Source organism: Triturus cristatus, chromosome 12 (assembly GCF_964204655.1).
Source record: "Triturus cristatus chromosome 12, aTriCri1.1, whole genome shotgun sequence".
Taxonomy (NCBI): domain Eukaryota; kingdom Metazoa; phylum Chordata; class Amphibia; order Caudata; family Salamandridae; genus Triturus; species Triturus cristatus.
Genome location: NC_140595.1, coordinates 62707300 through 62720492, shown reverse-complemented (window position 1 = coordinate 62720492; position 13193 = coordinate 62707300). Strand labels below are relative to the sequence as shown.

The 13193-nt window shown below is 47.8% G+C and overlaps 1 protein-coding gene across 2 annotated transcripts in view; it reads left to right on the top strand.

Annotated features, from left to right (window-relative positions):
• AP3D1 (adaptor related protein complex 3 subunit delta 1) overlaps window positions 1–13193 on the top strand; it is a 293074-nt gene that overhangs the window by 149959 nt on the left and 129922 nt on the right. For both annotated transcript variants that reach the window (XM_085636830.1, XM_085636829.1), the window contains exon 19: window positions 12186–12261. In XM_085636830.1, the coding sequence (XP_085492956.1) occupies window positions 12186–12261 (76 nt within the window). The remainder of the gene's footprint in view (window positions 1–12185; window positions 12262–13193) is intronic.

The following is a 13193-nucleotide window of genomic DNA, read 5'->3' as shown; positions in this document are numbered from 1 at the left end:
GAAGGCAGCCAGTACAATTGCCTTACTGGGAAGCTACGACTGAATTCTAACAAGATTCGCAGACTACCTTCGCCAAAAAAAAACCTGAATTTAATGAGATCATCTGTTAGTCAATGTAGTCTCTCAGCAAACCATTAGTGTTATGGTGTAATCCGTTCTAGTTGAGCACAGATATTGCCATGGGTTGACAAAGAGACGATCTTCGTGGCTATGTCCAACTCGTCTAAAATCTGAAGGACAACAGAGCATTATCAGCTGTTCTTTATCATGCATCTTTACTCTTTGATCCCATGCAAGTGAAGAAATGTGCTAGATGAAATCAGAAATTACGACTTTGAAAGTTGTTGTATTGGAAGGCTTACGATTAGCATCATTTGACACAAGACGACCGTTTATATTCCCAACAGAGGGTTCATGCCCCTTACTGACCTCCGAAACAACAGCAGAGGCTACGGTACCAACTAAGGCACCATTCAACTTGAAAATTAGGACTCCAGCCCTCTGCAGCAACTGGGAAACCTCCAGCAGGAAAACAGGGACTCCCTCCTTCCCCCTCCTCTGTCATTCCAGTAGGAAGAAGTATCATGAAACATCTGCGAGAGGGCAACAGATTACAACAGGCAGATGGGTGCTGCATATTGTGTAAAATGGCTTACAATTTCAGGTTTAAAACCCCACCAACTTCAAGCTCTCCAAAAAGAATTGTTATTTTTCTTCGATGTCGTTATCTTGTCATAAGTTCTGTTGTGATTGCATCCTTCATAACAGCATCCAACTACTGGTGCAGGAAGAGCATGACTTTTTAGTGGAAACTGAAGGGTTGGTTTAAGACCATCCCAAGCTTTGCAGCATGGTTAAGACCTTGATACAGAACTTCAAATATTCCGTCAAGGCTAGAATTGTGACCCCTCTCCCTCCCCGGGTTGAAAGCAATTGTGTAAAGCAGTCCCTGACCCGATGACCAGTTGTAAATTTGGGGACCAGGTCATATCTGACTCACTAGCGGGTACTTTGTTAGGAAAAGAGTCTCCGCTCAGGCTACAGTGGTTTCTCTTTCCCCCAAACGAGGAGAGTAAGAGGAAAGGTAAAGGGGAGAGCTGGCTCTAAGGCTGGGGCTGCTCCTCCATGTGGATGGAGAAGCGTTGCCCCACTGCTTTCTCGCAGTGCGAGAAGCAGAAACATAAAATGGTATTATAAATACCATTTTATGTTTCTGCTTACCGCACTGCGAGAAAGCAGAAGGGTTTGGTTGGGGGCGGGCGGGTGAGCGATCCTGCAACAGGGCAGGGGAGGCTTGGCTAGCTCAATGTTGCGGGCCCTAACTGTTTGCCCGGCCCTCTGGGGCCGACCAAACCAGTCATGCGCACTCCATTTTCTCCATGTAGGCTGCATGCATCCTACATAGAGAAAATGGCCTCCACATAGACGCCTGTGCGGTCAGCCTCCCAGCCAATCACAACACTGCCATTGCAGCATTGTGATTGGCTTAGGGGAGGGAGGCTGCCTTTGGGGTCACAGTAGCCCGATGGGGTTTACCAAATGCCTAGCGGTAGTGGCTGCTGAGCGGCACCTGTGTAGAAATGCAATTCACAACTTTCCTACTGGCTGATAAATAGCAGCAGGAAGCAATGCCTAGCATCCACTCTGACAGGAGTGTCTCTGTTACACAGGCGAGGTTTTAACATCAGTGCCAAAAAGACTTACCTCCCACATCAGGTTCAGTTCTTTCTAGGGTGTATTTCAAACTCCAGCCATGAGCTCACCCCAAACCAGGATACACAACAGTTCTCAAATAGACCGACATTATGACAGATACTACTTACATGCAGAAACAGGTTTTTTATTTTTATTTATTTGAGTTTTATATAGCGCTGGCTAGACCCGGATGTATCGGAGCGCTTTACAGGAGGAGAGTTACATAGGTTACAAGTTACACATTGTTACAGAAGATCCATCAATTACAAGTTACATCCGTTGGTTCATGGCGTGTAGAAGGGTTGGGGGGGTAATGTAAAAGGGCGACGGGAGGGAGATTAAGCAGAGAATAGGCACAAGGATAAACAAAGCAGGCAGGGGGAGAGCGATTCAAGGGAGAGAGGAAAGGAATAGGGGAGGCAAGCAAAGAATGAAGGCGGGAAGAGGTGGTTGAGGGGGTAGGAGACACAGTGAAGCAAGGAGGAAGTAACTGTGTCTGATGTCCGGCTGAGTGGGAGACGACTCCCAGCGGTAAAGAGAAAATTCCCAGTCTTCCATTTTATGTGAATCCCTTGTCACGGTGGACTCTCTCAGCGGGGTCGCTGAGACTCCAGGGCATAGATGCTGGATCTCTCCCCAACAAGGGGAGAGGAATGCTTTGGTCACAGGCACACTTATAAGAATGAAGGAGGGAAGAGGAGGGGGAGGGGGTAGAAAAACCAAGCGTGAACACAGTGTCCGACTTCCGGCAGGGTAGGAGACGGTTCCCAGTGGTAAGGGTATCAGTCCCAGTCCTCCACTATGTGAGACTTCCTTGTCACTGTGGACTCTCTCAGAAGGGTCTCTGAGACTCCAGGGCAAAAATGCTGGATCCATCCCCAACAAGGGGAGTAGGAGTGCTTTGGACAAGGGCATACTATAGGGGGCCATTTTAGGGAGTCAGGCTGGTAGGGTTATATCGGTTACAAGTTACATATTGTTACAGAAGGTACGGCAATTACGAGTTACATCCGTTGGTTCATGGCGTGTAGGAGGGTAAGGGGGTAATATAAAAGGGGACGACAGGAAGGGAGATTGAGCAGAGCATAGGCACAAGGATAAACAAAGCAGGCAGGGGAGAGAGATTCAGGGGAGAGAGGAAAGGAATAGGTGAGGCAAGCAAAGAATGAAGGAGGGAAAAGTTGGGGGAGGGGGTAGGAGAAACAGCGAGGAGACTAGGAAGTCCAGGCTAGACCTAGAGGTCCTAGGATGCTTGATTCCGGTCCAGGGAAGACATGGCTTGGCAGTTCGGGCTGGACTGTTCCCATGAGGCACAGGTTCAAGACTGATTTGCATATGGCCATGTCTGAACTGGGGTGGCGTGGTGAGCAAAATAACGATGGATTAAACCCAGATCTGTGACTGGGGGTGAATGTTTGGTCAATGTGCAACATTCCGTCCATCATCTTGTGTGTTTTGCTAGACCTGGAGGTATCAGAGTGCTTTACATGAGGATTAGGACGTGTTACAGCGTTACATCAGTTACAGTTAAATCCGTTGCTAGTGCATTCAATAAACATAGAAAAACAAAATCGATGGAGGGAGGGAAGGGAACATAACGGGGAGATGAGGAAGAAAACCATGTCTGATGTCCAGCTGGGTAGGTGCCATCCAAGGGGGTGAACTAGAGTCAAGTTCCTCTGTAGCTACATATAAAAGCTCCACCGGGCATCAACCAAAAGTAACTCTAGCTCCGCGATAAGTTTGAACAATTATGGATTCCGCCCAGGGGCAACGTCATAAAGTTGACACTCAATAGCCCCAGCTGTCTCCCCTGGTCCAGGACATCTGGCATTTAGCCATTCTGGACCATATTGGGCTCAGAGGAGAGCATTTCCAGGGGTGGACAACAACTTTGCGAACTTGCATCCACAACTCCACTAGTTGAAGATGAATTCCTAAGTCCTCCAAAATATCTTTTGTCAATGGGGCGTTCCCACCATTGATAATTAGATATTGTGCAATATGCCAAAACTTCACCTTCAGGTGCCCACTGACCTTGGGCAATGCACTACAGATGAACTGTTCAAGAATATTTTTTTATTCTTTTCCCCACTTCCAAAGATCCAATACATGGTGAGGAAAATGAGGCAGGTGTCAATTACTCTTACTTAAGTGTCACCATCACGTGCCAGACTACCTTGGCACTCCGTGATTCTGGAGATGTCAATACATGCACACTAAAAAGTCAGGTCAGACACCCAGACCTCCGGCTTCTGAATCTAGCCATCTGGCACCTGAGGTCTTTGAATTCGGTTACATTCTACTTAGAGTAGTATATGCAGACCCTGCCTGACCATCCACACACACCTGTTATGCTTTGAAGTGGAAAAGATTTGTTCACAGTTACATTGGCAACCGAATTGACCCTTTCAAAGTCAGAACATCATTTATTACTTTTTGTATTTACAAAAAGCAGGATCGACAACGAATTCTCTGGCTACATCTAGCTGCAGTAGCAGCCTATATCCAATATGGAGCATTTGTTTTTGTTATTAAGGCCTCCATGGAAACCCTTGGGTAGCTGTGCGCCTTATAAAAGTAAACAACATAACATAAAAACAACACAACATAACATGGAGGGCCTTTAGATGGCTTACAACCTACTTGTAGTTAAGAGAATCAGGGAGTTGAGGGCAAACTCAAAATTCTTATCCAAAGTGGTGTCTCCTTTTTACGTCAACCAGACCGTTGAGTTGCCCATCTTTTTTTCTGCACCCAGATTCTCTGACAGAGAAAGCATTACACATCTCCGATATCAAGAGGGCACTCATTACTATGTTCACAAAACAAATCAATCTCTTAACACAAAGCAACTGTTTGTCACTGTTGCAAAGCCCCACATGGGGATCCTATTTCCAAGGCAGGTATTGCTAGATGGATTGTCAAGTGCATCCAAATATGCTATGCTAAGGCCAAGCAACCATTACATGTCCAACCTAGGGTGCACTCCACTCGCATAAAGGGAAACACTATAGCTTTGTTGGAAAATATTTTCTTTTATTGTTTTGCAGACATTTGTAAGGTTGCTAAATGGTCAACACAACAGACGTCCAATAAATACTAGTATGTCGGCCCATCAGCAGCCGTTAGTTGGCCAGGCAGTGCTCAGAAAATTATTTCAAACATCTGCATCAGCAACTGCTTTAAAGTCGGTGCAGAGCATGTGTATTTGCAGCCATGCATACTATGAACGGAAAATGTTCCTTATCTAGTAATCATCCGTTCGTAGCGTGTAGTGCTGTGGATTGACATGCACCCCCTTCTTTCTGGACCCTAGCAATAGTCACAGGTGTTTTCACCTTAGTTATGCTCAACAATGCACTATACCTGCAACTGTGTCTTTGACGCTACGCTCCACTACTCATCCACTGAGCAGAGTATAATCTGAGATGGACTCTGTGTCCTGGTGCTTTGTGGGGTAGGGCTGGAACCCACAGAAGACTGCGTGTCTCAAACAGCTGTGAAGAAAAACAACTTGCAAACGCCATGCTTACAGGGTCCTAATAGTTTCCTTTTCACCAGAAGCAGCAGAAGGTGAACATCATATTGAAAAACAAGGCTTCTCACTTCCCGAAAAAGAAATTAAAATTATTACTGCTGTTTTGAGATTGGATGTGTGCTGTAAACTTTCTGGACACCTGTTTTCATATCCTAATTCATATTTTCATATCCCAATTGCTGTAAAACATCAAATATTCCTGAGGTTTGTTGTGGGCAAAGACCATTTTCGATACAAGGCTTCCTTTAGTTTGGCTAATGTCAGCTGCAAGAACTTTGTAGAAGTGAATGGCGCAGATAGCAGCATACTTCAGAATAATAAGGATTTTCGTCTATCCCTATAGACGACTGGCTGATAAAAGCTGCTTCTCCTCCATAAGCAGGTCTTCATTTTGTCCTGACTGTGGACTGCTCCAGTTTACAAGTCAGTCATGTCAAGTCAATCCCAACTCCAGTTTAATGTGTTCATGGTCTGGGGACTGTGCTGGACCCCTAAAAAGCAAAAGCTTTTTCTTCAGAAGAAAGGCTGTGTTCTGCCCACCTGAAATGGCAGAATCTTCAGTAACCAAAGCATCCGACAGCCAGATAAGTCTCCTTTCTCCCAGGTTCAGTGATTTCATAAAACTTCCCGTTTCCCAATAGCCGCCTCAACATGGGACTTTGCCAACAATGTCTCAAAGACCAGTGGTCCCAATTCTCAGACAAATGGGAGGATACTGTGGTGCTCACTCCAGCAGTTATGCAGTCTTTACCATGGAGGGGGGAAATCTGTTCAATCTCTTAAAAGAAGTTCCTTTCCATCAGGACTTTACCACTCAAATAACAGTAACAGATGCTTCTCTGACACGACAAGGTGTGCACAGGGATCATCTCCAGATTCAAGGCTCGTGGTCTCGTCGAAATTTCTGCCACATCGAGCTTCTCTAATTTATATCAGTTCACCTTGATATAAAGTCTTCTCTTCGCTTTCAAGACAAGTTCCATTCTTGTTCAGATGGACTACACCACAACAATGTATTACCTGAATAAGAATATAGGCACCGGACCATGACTTATTTGTCTTCAGGCCTAAACATTTGGAAGTGGCTATCGACCAGAAATATCAAAATCACTGCTGTTCATCTCCTCAGAGAGCAAAATGCAAAGGTGGATGCATCCAGGGCAGAATTAGTGAGAAGAATCACCCATGGGTTGTAAACAACAGTGTCTTAGAAGGCAACTTCTGCAAATGGGGTTTCCCTCAGTTTGACCTCCATTTGCAAATCTCAAAAACAAGAATTGCCCAGATTTTGCCTTCATGTCGTACCATCCTGGGTCAAAGGGGAAAACCCTTTTGATAACTGGTTAATGACATTTCTTTACACATTCCCTCAATTTCCCAGATTCCAACATCCTAGTCAAACTGACATATTTAAAGCCCAGGATGAACTTTTTTGCACCAGAATGACAGTGGGGGTTCACAGATCTTCTTCATCTGTCAGCACAGCCTAACAGGTGCCATGCAGGCTAGGTCGTCTTCAGAAGTTCAGGGCCAGTTTTTGCATCACAGCCTGCCATCACCGAGCTTGAATGTTTGGCTTCTTTACATATCTAATATAGTAATTTGAGCCTTCTGCAAGATATCGTGTATGTTATAGAAGAGGCCACATCTGCACGTAGGGTTGGCAAGTGCCTAGTCTTATGGTCCCATGAACTTTACACAATATTATTTAAGAATAAAATAGTTACTCAAACGCATCCAAGTTTCCCTCCTAAAATTACTTCGGGCATGCATGTTAATCAATCCATGTCGCTTTCAGTCTGTTTTTCAGAATCCGTTGACTCCATCAGAGAGGTCTCTACATACATTTGTTAAGATTACTGAAGTGTTTTTTTGTAGACGAGACCTAAACATTCTTAAACCTAAACCGTTCTTTGTGAATAATGAGGCTCTTCAAAGGTTTATTAACTGGACTGGACTGGATCCGGAAAGTTTTTTGTCAGCAGTACCCCTGCGCGTCGGTATGCGTCATCGTACGGCTCCGCGTATGTCGCTGGCATCGTAGTCGCCGAGATGATGTCGCTGGAGCTACTTAGATGCGTCCACGCGCGCTGACGTCAGTTCTTTGCAAGCGCGGATTCGGAGAGAGCGGTACCCCCAGTCCTTTTTTGACTGAGTTTTTGGGACTTTTTGTCTCTGTTTTCAAGTATTTATCAATCTACATGTGCATAGGGATGGCCGGTTTTAAGCCCTGCGCTGCCTGTCCCCGCACGATGTCGGTGATGGACCCACACCATGAGTGTCTCTACTGCCTGGGGCGCGACCACAACTTCGAGTCGTGCCCCCACAGCCGGGCCATGGCTCCGAAAACTTAGTGGGAGCAATCCTGAAAGTGGCTTGAGGCCCGGGAGTCGGTTCCGCGCCGTTCAAGGTCCCGGTCCCGTGGGAGGTCGAGGGACTGGCCGCGGAGCCATCACCATCATTCGAAGTCTTCGCACTCTGAGTCAGGTAAGGCGAAGCACAAGAAGGCGAAGAAGCGTCGTCGCTCTTTGCCTTCCCATAGCCGGTCGCACGATGTGGCTGAGAGTGCAGGTGGCACCGCCCCTGTGGCTCCGGCGGACCCTACGCAGTTGCCGATGGCCTACCCATCCTTTAGGGGTCCATCGGCGACTCCGGCCCAGCTGCAGGAGTTCCTGTCTGCCATGGCACGTGTCTTCAGACCGTCCTGCCCCGCCGGTGCGCCTTTGGGCCCCGCGGGCCCGGCTGGGGGTCCTCGTTCTTCGACGTCGCCAGCTCTGGCCCCTATGTCGTTGACTCCGGCCTCGATGCCGCGGGGACCCCTGTGGATCCAGGCGTGGATCCCCGTCCATGCCGGTTGGCCCTGTATGACCTCCACCGGCATCGCCAGTGCAGACCCGGCCGACGACGTCCCCGGTTTCCTCCCCGACGTGGAGCCAGTGCCGGAAGGGTGTCTACCGATGCCGATTCCGACGCCGTTTGGGAACATCTATCCCTATATCCACCGACATCCATATGTTCCACCTGTTCAACAGGCTGTGGAGGACAAGGAGGACTGGGAGGGGTCTGAGGACCCTCTCGCAGCTCAATGTGAGTTAGACCAGGACTGGGATGAGGATCTGGGAGATGCAGGTGACCAGAATTATGCTCCGGAACCTGGCGCACTGTCTCCTTCTACCGTGGCTACGGAGGAAGGTGGTTCATATTCTATGGTGTTGCGTAGGGCAGCCGAGGCTCTCCACCTCGAGCTCCCTACTGTGGCTGTCAGGACTAACCTCCTGACAGAGGTGCTTCGGCCAGCTTCTGCTTCTACGGAGCCGCTGCTGCCCTTTAACGATGCACTCTCAGACGTTCTTTTGGGCACCTTGTCCAGGCCCAACACAGGGGGCGACCCAGTTTTCCTCTCCCAACACCCCATCCCCGAGAGCTTGGTTGTCCTAGCCTCTGCATCCCCAAGCGCATTCCCTTCCACACCTCCGGACAGGGAGTCCAAGAAACTGGATTAGTTTGGGAAGAAGACTTTTTCTTCCGCCAGTTCAGGCCTGCAGTCTGTGAACACCGCATGTCTCTTGGACCGTTATTCCCATTCTGTGTGGGATACGGTTGCGCAAGTGCTACCTCAGTGTCCTGATGAAGGCTCGGACAATACTCTCCCAAGTTATTGCTGAGGGGAGAGACGCAGCCAAGTTCACTATCCGTTGTGGTCTTGACACTGCTGACTCGCTGGGCAGGGCGATTTCAACAACAGTGGCACTACGCCATCATGCCTGGCTGAGGACGACACCTGGGTGTTCACGAAAGTGATGGTGGTGGTCACAGCTCATCTGCGCAGATCAGGGGTTTCAGTCTTCCCCTATCTCGACGACTGGTTGTTGAAGGCAGGCTCGCCCCAAACAGTCGTCTCCGACCTCCAGACTATGGCCAACCTCCTGCATTTTGCTGGTGTTCACATCAACGTGCCGAAGTCGCACCTGATTCCCTATCAGAAGCTCCTCTTCATCGGAACGGTTCTGCACAGGGTGCAGTTTCGGGTCTATCCTCCCGAACAACGAGTCTGGGACATTCGGGCTATGAGCCGATCTTTCATCCCTTGTCCCGGGTTTTGGTCAGGACGACCTTGAGGCTGCTGGGCCTCATGGCCTCCTGCATCCTGATCATCAACCATGCAAGATGGCATATGCGGGCTCTGCAGTGGCACATGAAGTTCCAGTGGGCGCAGCATCAGGGGAACCTGTCAGACTACGTCCAGATCTCGGAGGGCACTGCACGACAATTGCAGTGGTGGCTCACGAATCAGCATTGGGTCAGCGGCAGATCCCTCTCCCTTCCCCAAACGGAGCACACAGTGGTGATGGATGCATCCCTCCTGGGATGGGGTGGCCACATGGGAGAGGCGGAGATCAGAGGCCTCTGGTCTCCGGCGGAGTCCCGACCCCATATCAACCTTCTGGAGCTTCGGGCGATCCTTCTTGCACTGAAGGCATTCCTTCCCTCTGTCAAGGGGAAGGTGGTGCAGGTGTTCACAGACAAAACCACCGCCATGTGGTAGTGCAACAAACCAGGCGGGATGGGGTTGTGGACCCCATCCCTCTGCGCCTCTGGACATGGCTGGAACATCAAGGCATTTCCTTCAAGGTTCAACACCTGGCAGGTTCTTTGAACGCCAGGGCGTACTAACTCAGCTACTGGAGCCTGACGGATCACGAATGGTGTCTTCAGTCGGAGGTGGTGCAAGGTCTCTTTCAACAGTGGGGATAGACTTGGTTAGATCTATTCGCCACCGAAGAGAACGTGCAATGTCAGCTGTCTGTGCGTTGGAATTTCCAAGGCGTCACTCGCTCGGCGACGCTTTTCATCCCGAGTGGAGGTGCGGTATAATGTACGCCTTTCCACCTATACCACTTCTACCCAGAGTGCTGAAGAAGATCAGGCGTGACAGGACCCAAGTCATTCTTGTGGCCCCGGACTGGGCTCGAAGAGATTGGTATCCCGAGCTACTCAGTATGAGTATGAATACCCCGATCCGACTGCCTCTTCGGGAGGATCTTCTGTCGCAGCAGCAGGGGACGGTCCTTCACCCGAACCTGTCCAGCCTCCACCTACACGCGTGGAGATTGAGCGGCGACAGTTGATTCCGTTTGACTTGCCTCCTGAAGTCTGTGATGTCATTCTGGCAGCCAGGCGCCCCTCCACTAAATCGGTATACGCCTGCAGGTGGAACAGATTTGTGGCATGGTGCACAGCAAAGGCTGTGGATCCCCTTTCTGTCCCTCTTTCAGAGGTCCTTTTGTTCCTTCTTGATTTGGCCCAGCAGGGCTTTGCTCTGGGCACTATCAAGGGCTACCTTTCTGCAATCTCGGCCTTTTTCAGGCTTCCTGATCAGTCCTCTCTTTTCAACTCCCCTGTTGTTCATAGATTTCTCAAAGGAATTAGTCACCTTTTCCCTCCTATTCCGTTTGTGATGCCGCAGTGGGACTTGAATCTCGTACTTACTTTTTTGATGTGCGCTCCTTTTGAGCTGCTTCACAACTGTCCTCTTCGTTTGTTGACTTTGAAGACTGCTTTCCTGGTGCGCGTGAGTGAGTTCCAGGCTCTTTCCTGTAAGCCTCCTTTTCTGTCTGTCCATCCGGACAAGGTTGTGCTTCGCACTCGTCCTTCCTTCTTGCCAAAAGTTGTCACTGCTTTTCACATTGGGCACACTATCACCTTGCCCACTTTCTTTCCACCTCCACACCCTTCCAGAGAGGAAGAGAGGCTCCACCGTCTGGACCCAAAACGTGCGCGTTCATTTTACTTAAATCGCTCCCAACAGTTCTGGGTGGATGACCAGCTCTTTGTTGGCTACGTGGCTTTCAAGAAAGGCCGGGCTTGTACACAAGAGGACTAGCTCACGCTGGGTCGTCTTTTGTATCAAAGCCTGTTATTCTCTGGCTAAAAAGGACCCTTCGGTGGGGTTGCGCGCCCATTCTACCAGGGCGACAGCAGCTACTACTGCCTTGGGATATGGTGTTCCCCTGCAAGACATCGATCAGGCAGCCACGTGGGCCTTGCTGCACACTTTTACTAAGCGTTATTGTCTTGACAGTCCAGTCCGAAGAGACTGCTTCTCTGGCTGTTCTGTTCTCCGTGACTTTCTGGTGTGATCTTTGTTCGCAGACCCACCACCGGGGTTGGTATTGCTGGGGTATCTATTCCAAGGTAAGGAATCTATCACTAACCTGTCTCTTTCAGATTCACAAGTTAATTACTTGTGTAACAATATATCTGTAAGACACATTAGTTAGTGATTCCTTACCGCCCGCCCAACCTCCCTGTTCTGCGAACTGATTTCTAGGGATAAAGTCATCCCTTTCAGGGCCCTAGTTTCAATGCACCAGTGGTCAGTATCTTTCATGGCTCTGCGTTCCTGGCGCGGAAAGTAGTGTACAGAACTGACTTCAGCACGTGTGGGCGCGTCTAAGTAGCTCCAGCGACGTCATCTCGGCGGCTACGACTCCAGTGACGTACGCGTAGCCATACGACGACGCCTACCGACACGCAGGTGTACTGCTGATTAAAAAAACTTTCCAGATCCAGTCTGACGCCTGGAGATTATTCTAAAGTAAGGAACCTATCACTAACTAATGTCTCTTACACATATACCGTTACACAAGTAAGTAATTTGTGCATTAATTCATTTTTACTATTTGGCAAGGAAAATGTTACTATGTATATTTTGTAGGGTGTGTCTAACATCCATCTGAACGCATGGGTGGGACTGTTCAGAGCTTTTGATTTCAATGGAAGTGTCCCTGAATAAAAACTAAAAACACAGGTAAGTAACTTTTCCTTGCTGTGTGATTGCTGCAGGTCACATTGTCCTAATTGACTTGCTAATGTTCAACTTGTTAGTCTTTTCGAAAATATTTGGCTTTATCCTTATTGGTGCTAAGTTTATATTTTTCATTTGCAGGCGTACCAGGATGCTGCTGGAGTGGATCATATACCAGTTGTTCAAATTGACCTCTCAGTTCCTTTGAAGGTCCCAGGCAAGTTCAAACTTAGTTTTTTGTCTCAAGAAAGTGCTCCCTCCTAATCCTGGTACTTCCTAACAACATCTACAATTTATTATATTCCTGCTTTCTCCTAATCTGCCCTCACATTGGCTGCATTAATAAGTTTATGGCTGATTTGCTATAAATGAGTGATACCTACAAGTAATTTGCATGAAAGTAGTCTACAACTGTGCAGTGCTAGCTTTACTGTTTTTTGGGCGAGATTCAATTTTGCCCTTGAACTGTTTTACTGCTCTTTGCAGCTTTTAGTTTTTGTTTCTGACAAACATTAATTGCATTTCTTATGTAAACCTTTTCTGTTATCTTTCCAGTCTGTAACCAACATCACTTTATGTTGCATCAGACCTGCATAATGTGTGACTATGTTAGTGATCCCTTCTCTGTGCCTCCTGTTTCCTCACTAGAGAAATGGGTCTCTGTCCGAAGGGTTGAATATAGAAGCAAATGCATAGTGATAACTATGTCCAAGGACGTGCAAAAGATTATCAAATGCAAAAGTGATCACCGGAAAAGCTTATACAATAAACTACAAAACAGAGGCAACTCTACTGTGCCAACAAGAAGTCCAATCTAGTTCATCTAAAGCATCCAATTTATAGAATCTCAGTTTGTTTGCATGTCCTGTGAGACAAAGCAGTTAGTCTTCTATACATATTCATACTTTTAATAACAAGGTCTTGAAATCACCTCTGTGTCTTTCAAAGATTACGAATGCACTATTATAGTTGTACATGTTGGCTTACTGTACCCAAAGTTGAAATCAGGAGGAAGAGCCGTTTATCAATCCCATTAGACCTTGAATGACCTTGTGTTTTGTGCACTATATAAAAAAAAATTCATGATGAGTTGATGATACCCATATTATTAAAAGATTTATGAAATACTACCAAATTATATTGTTTTGA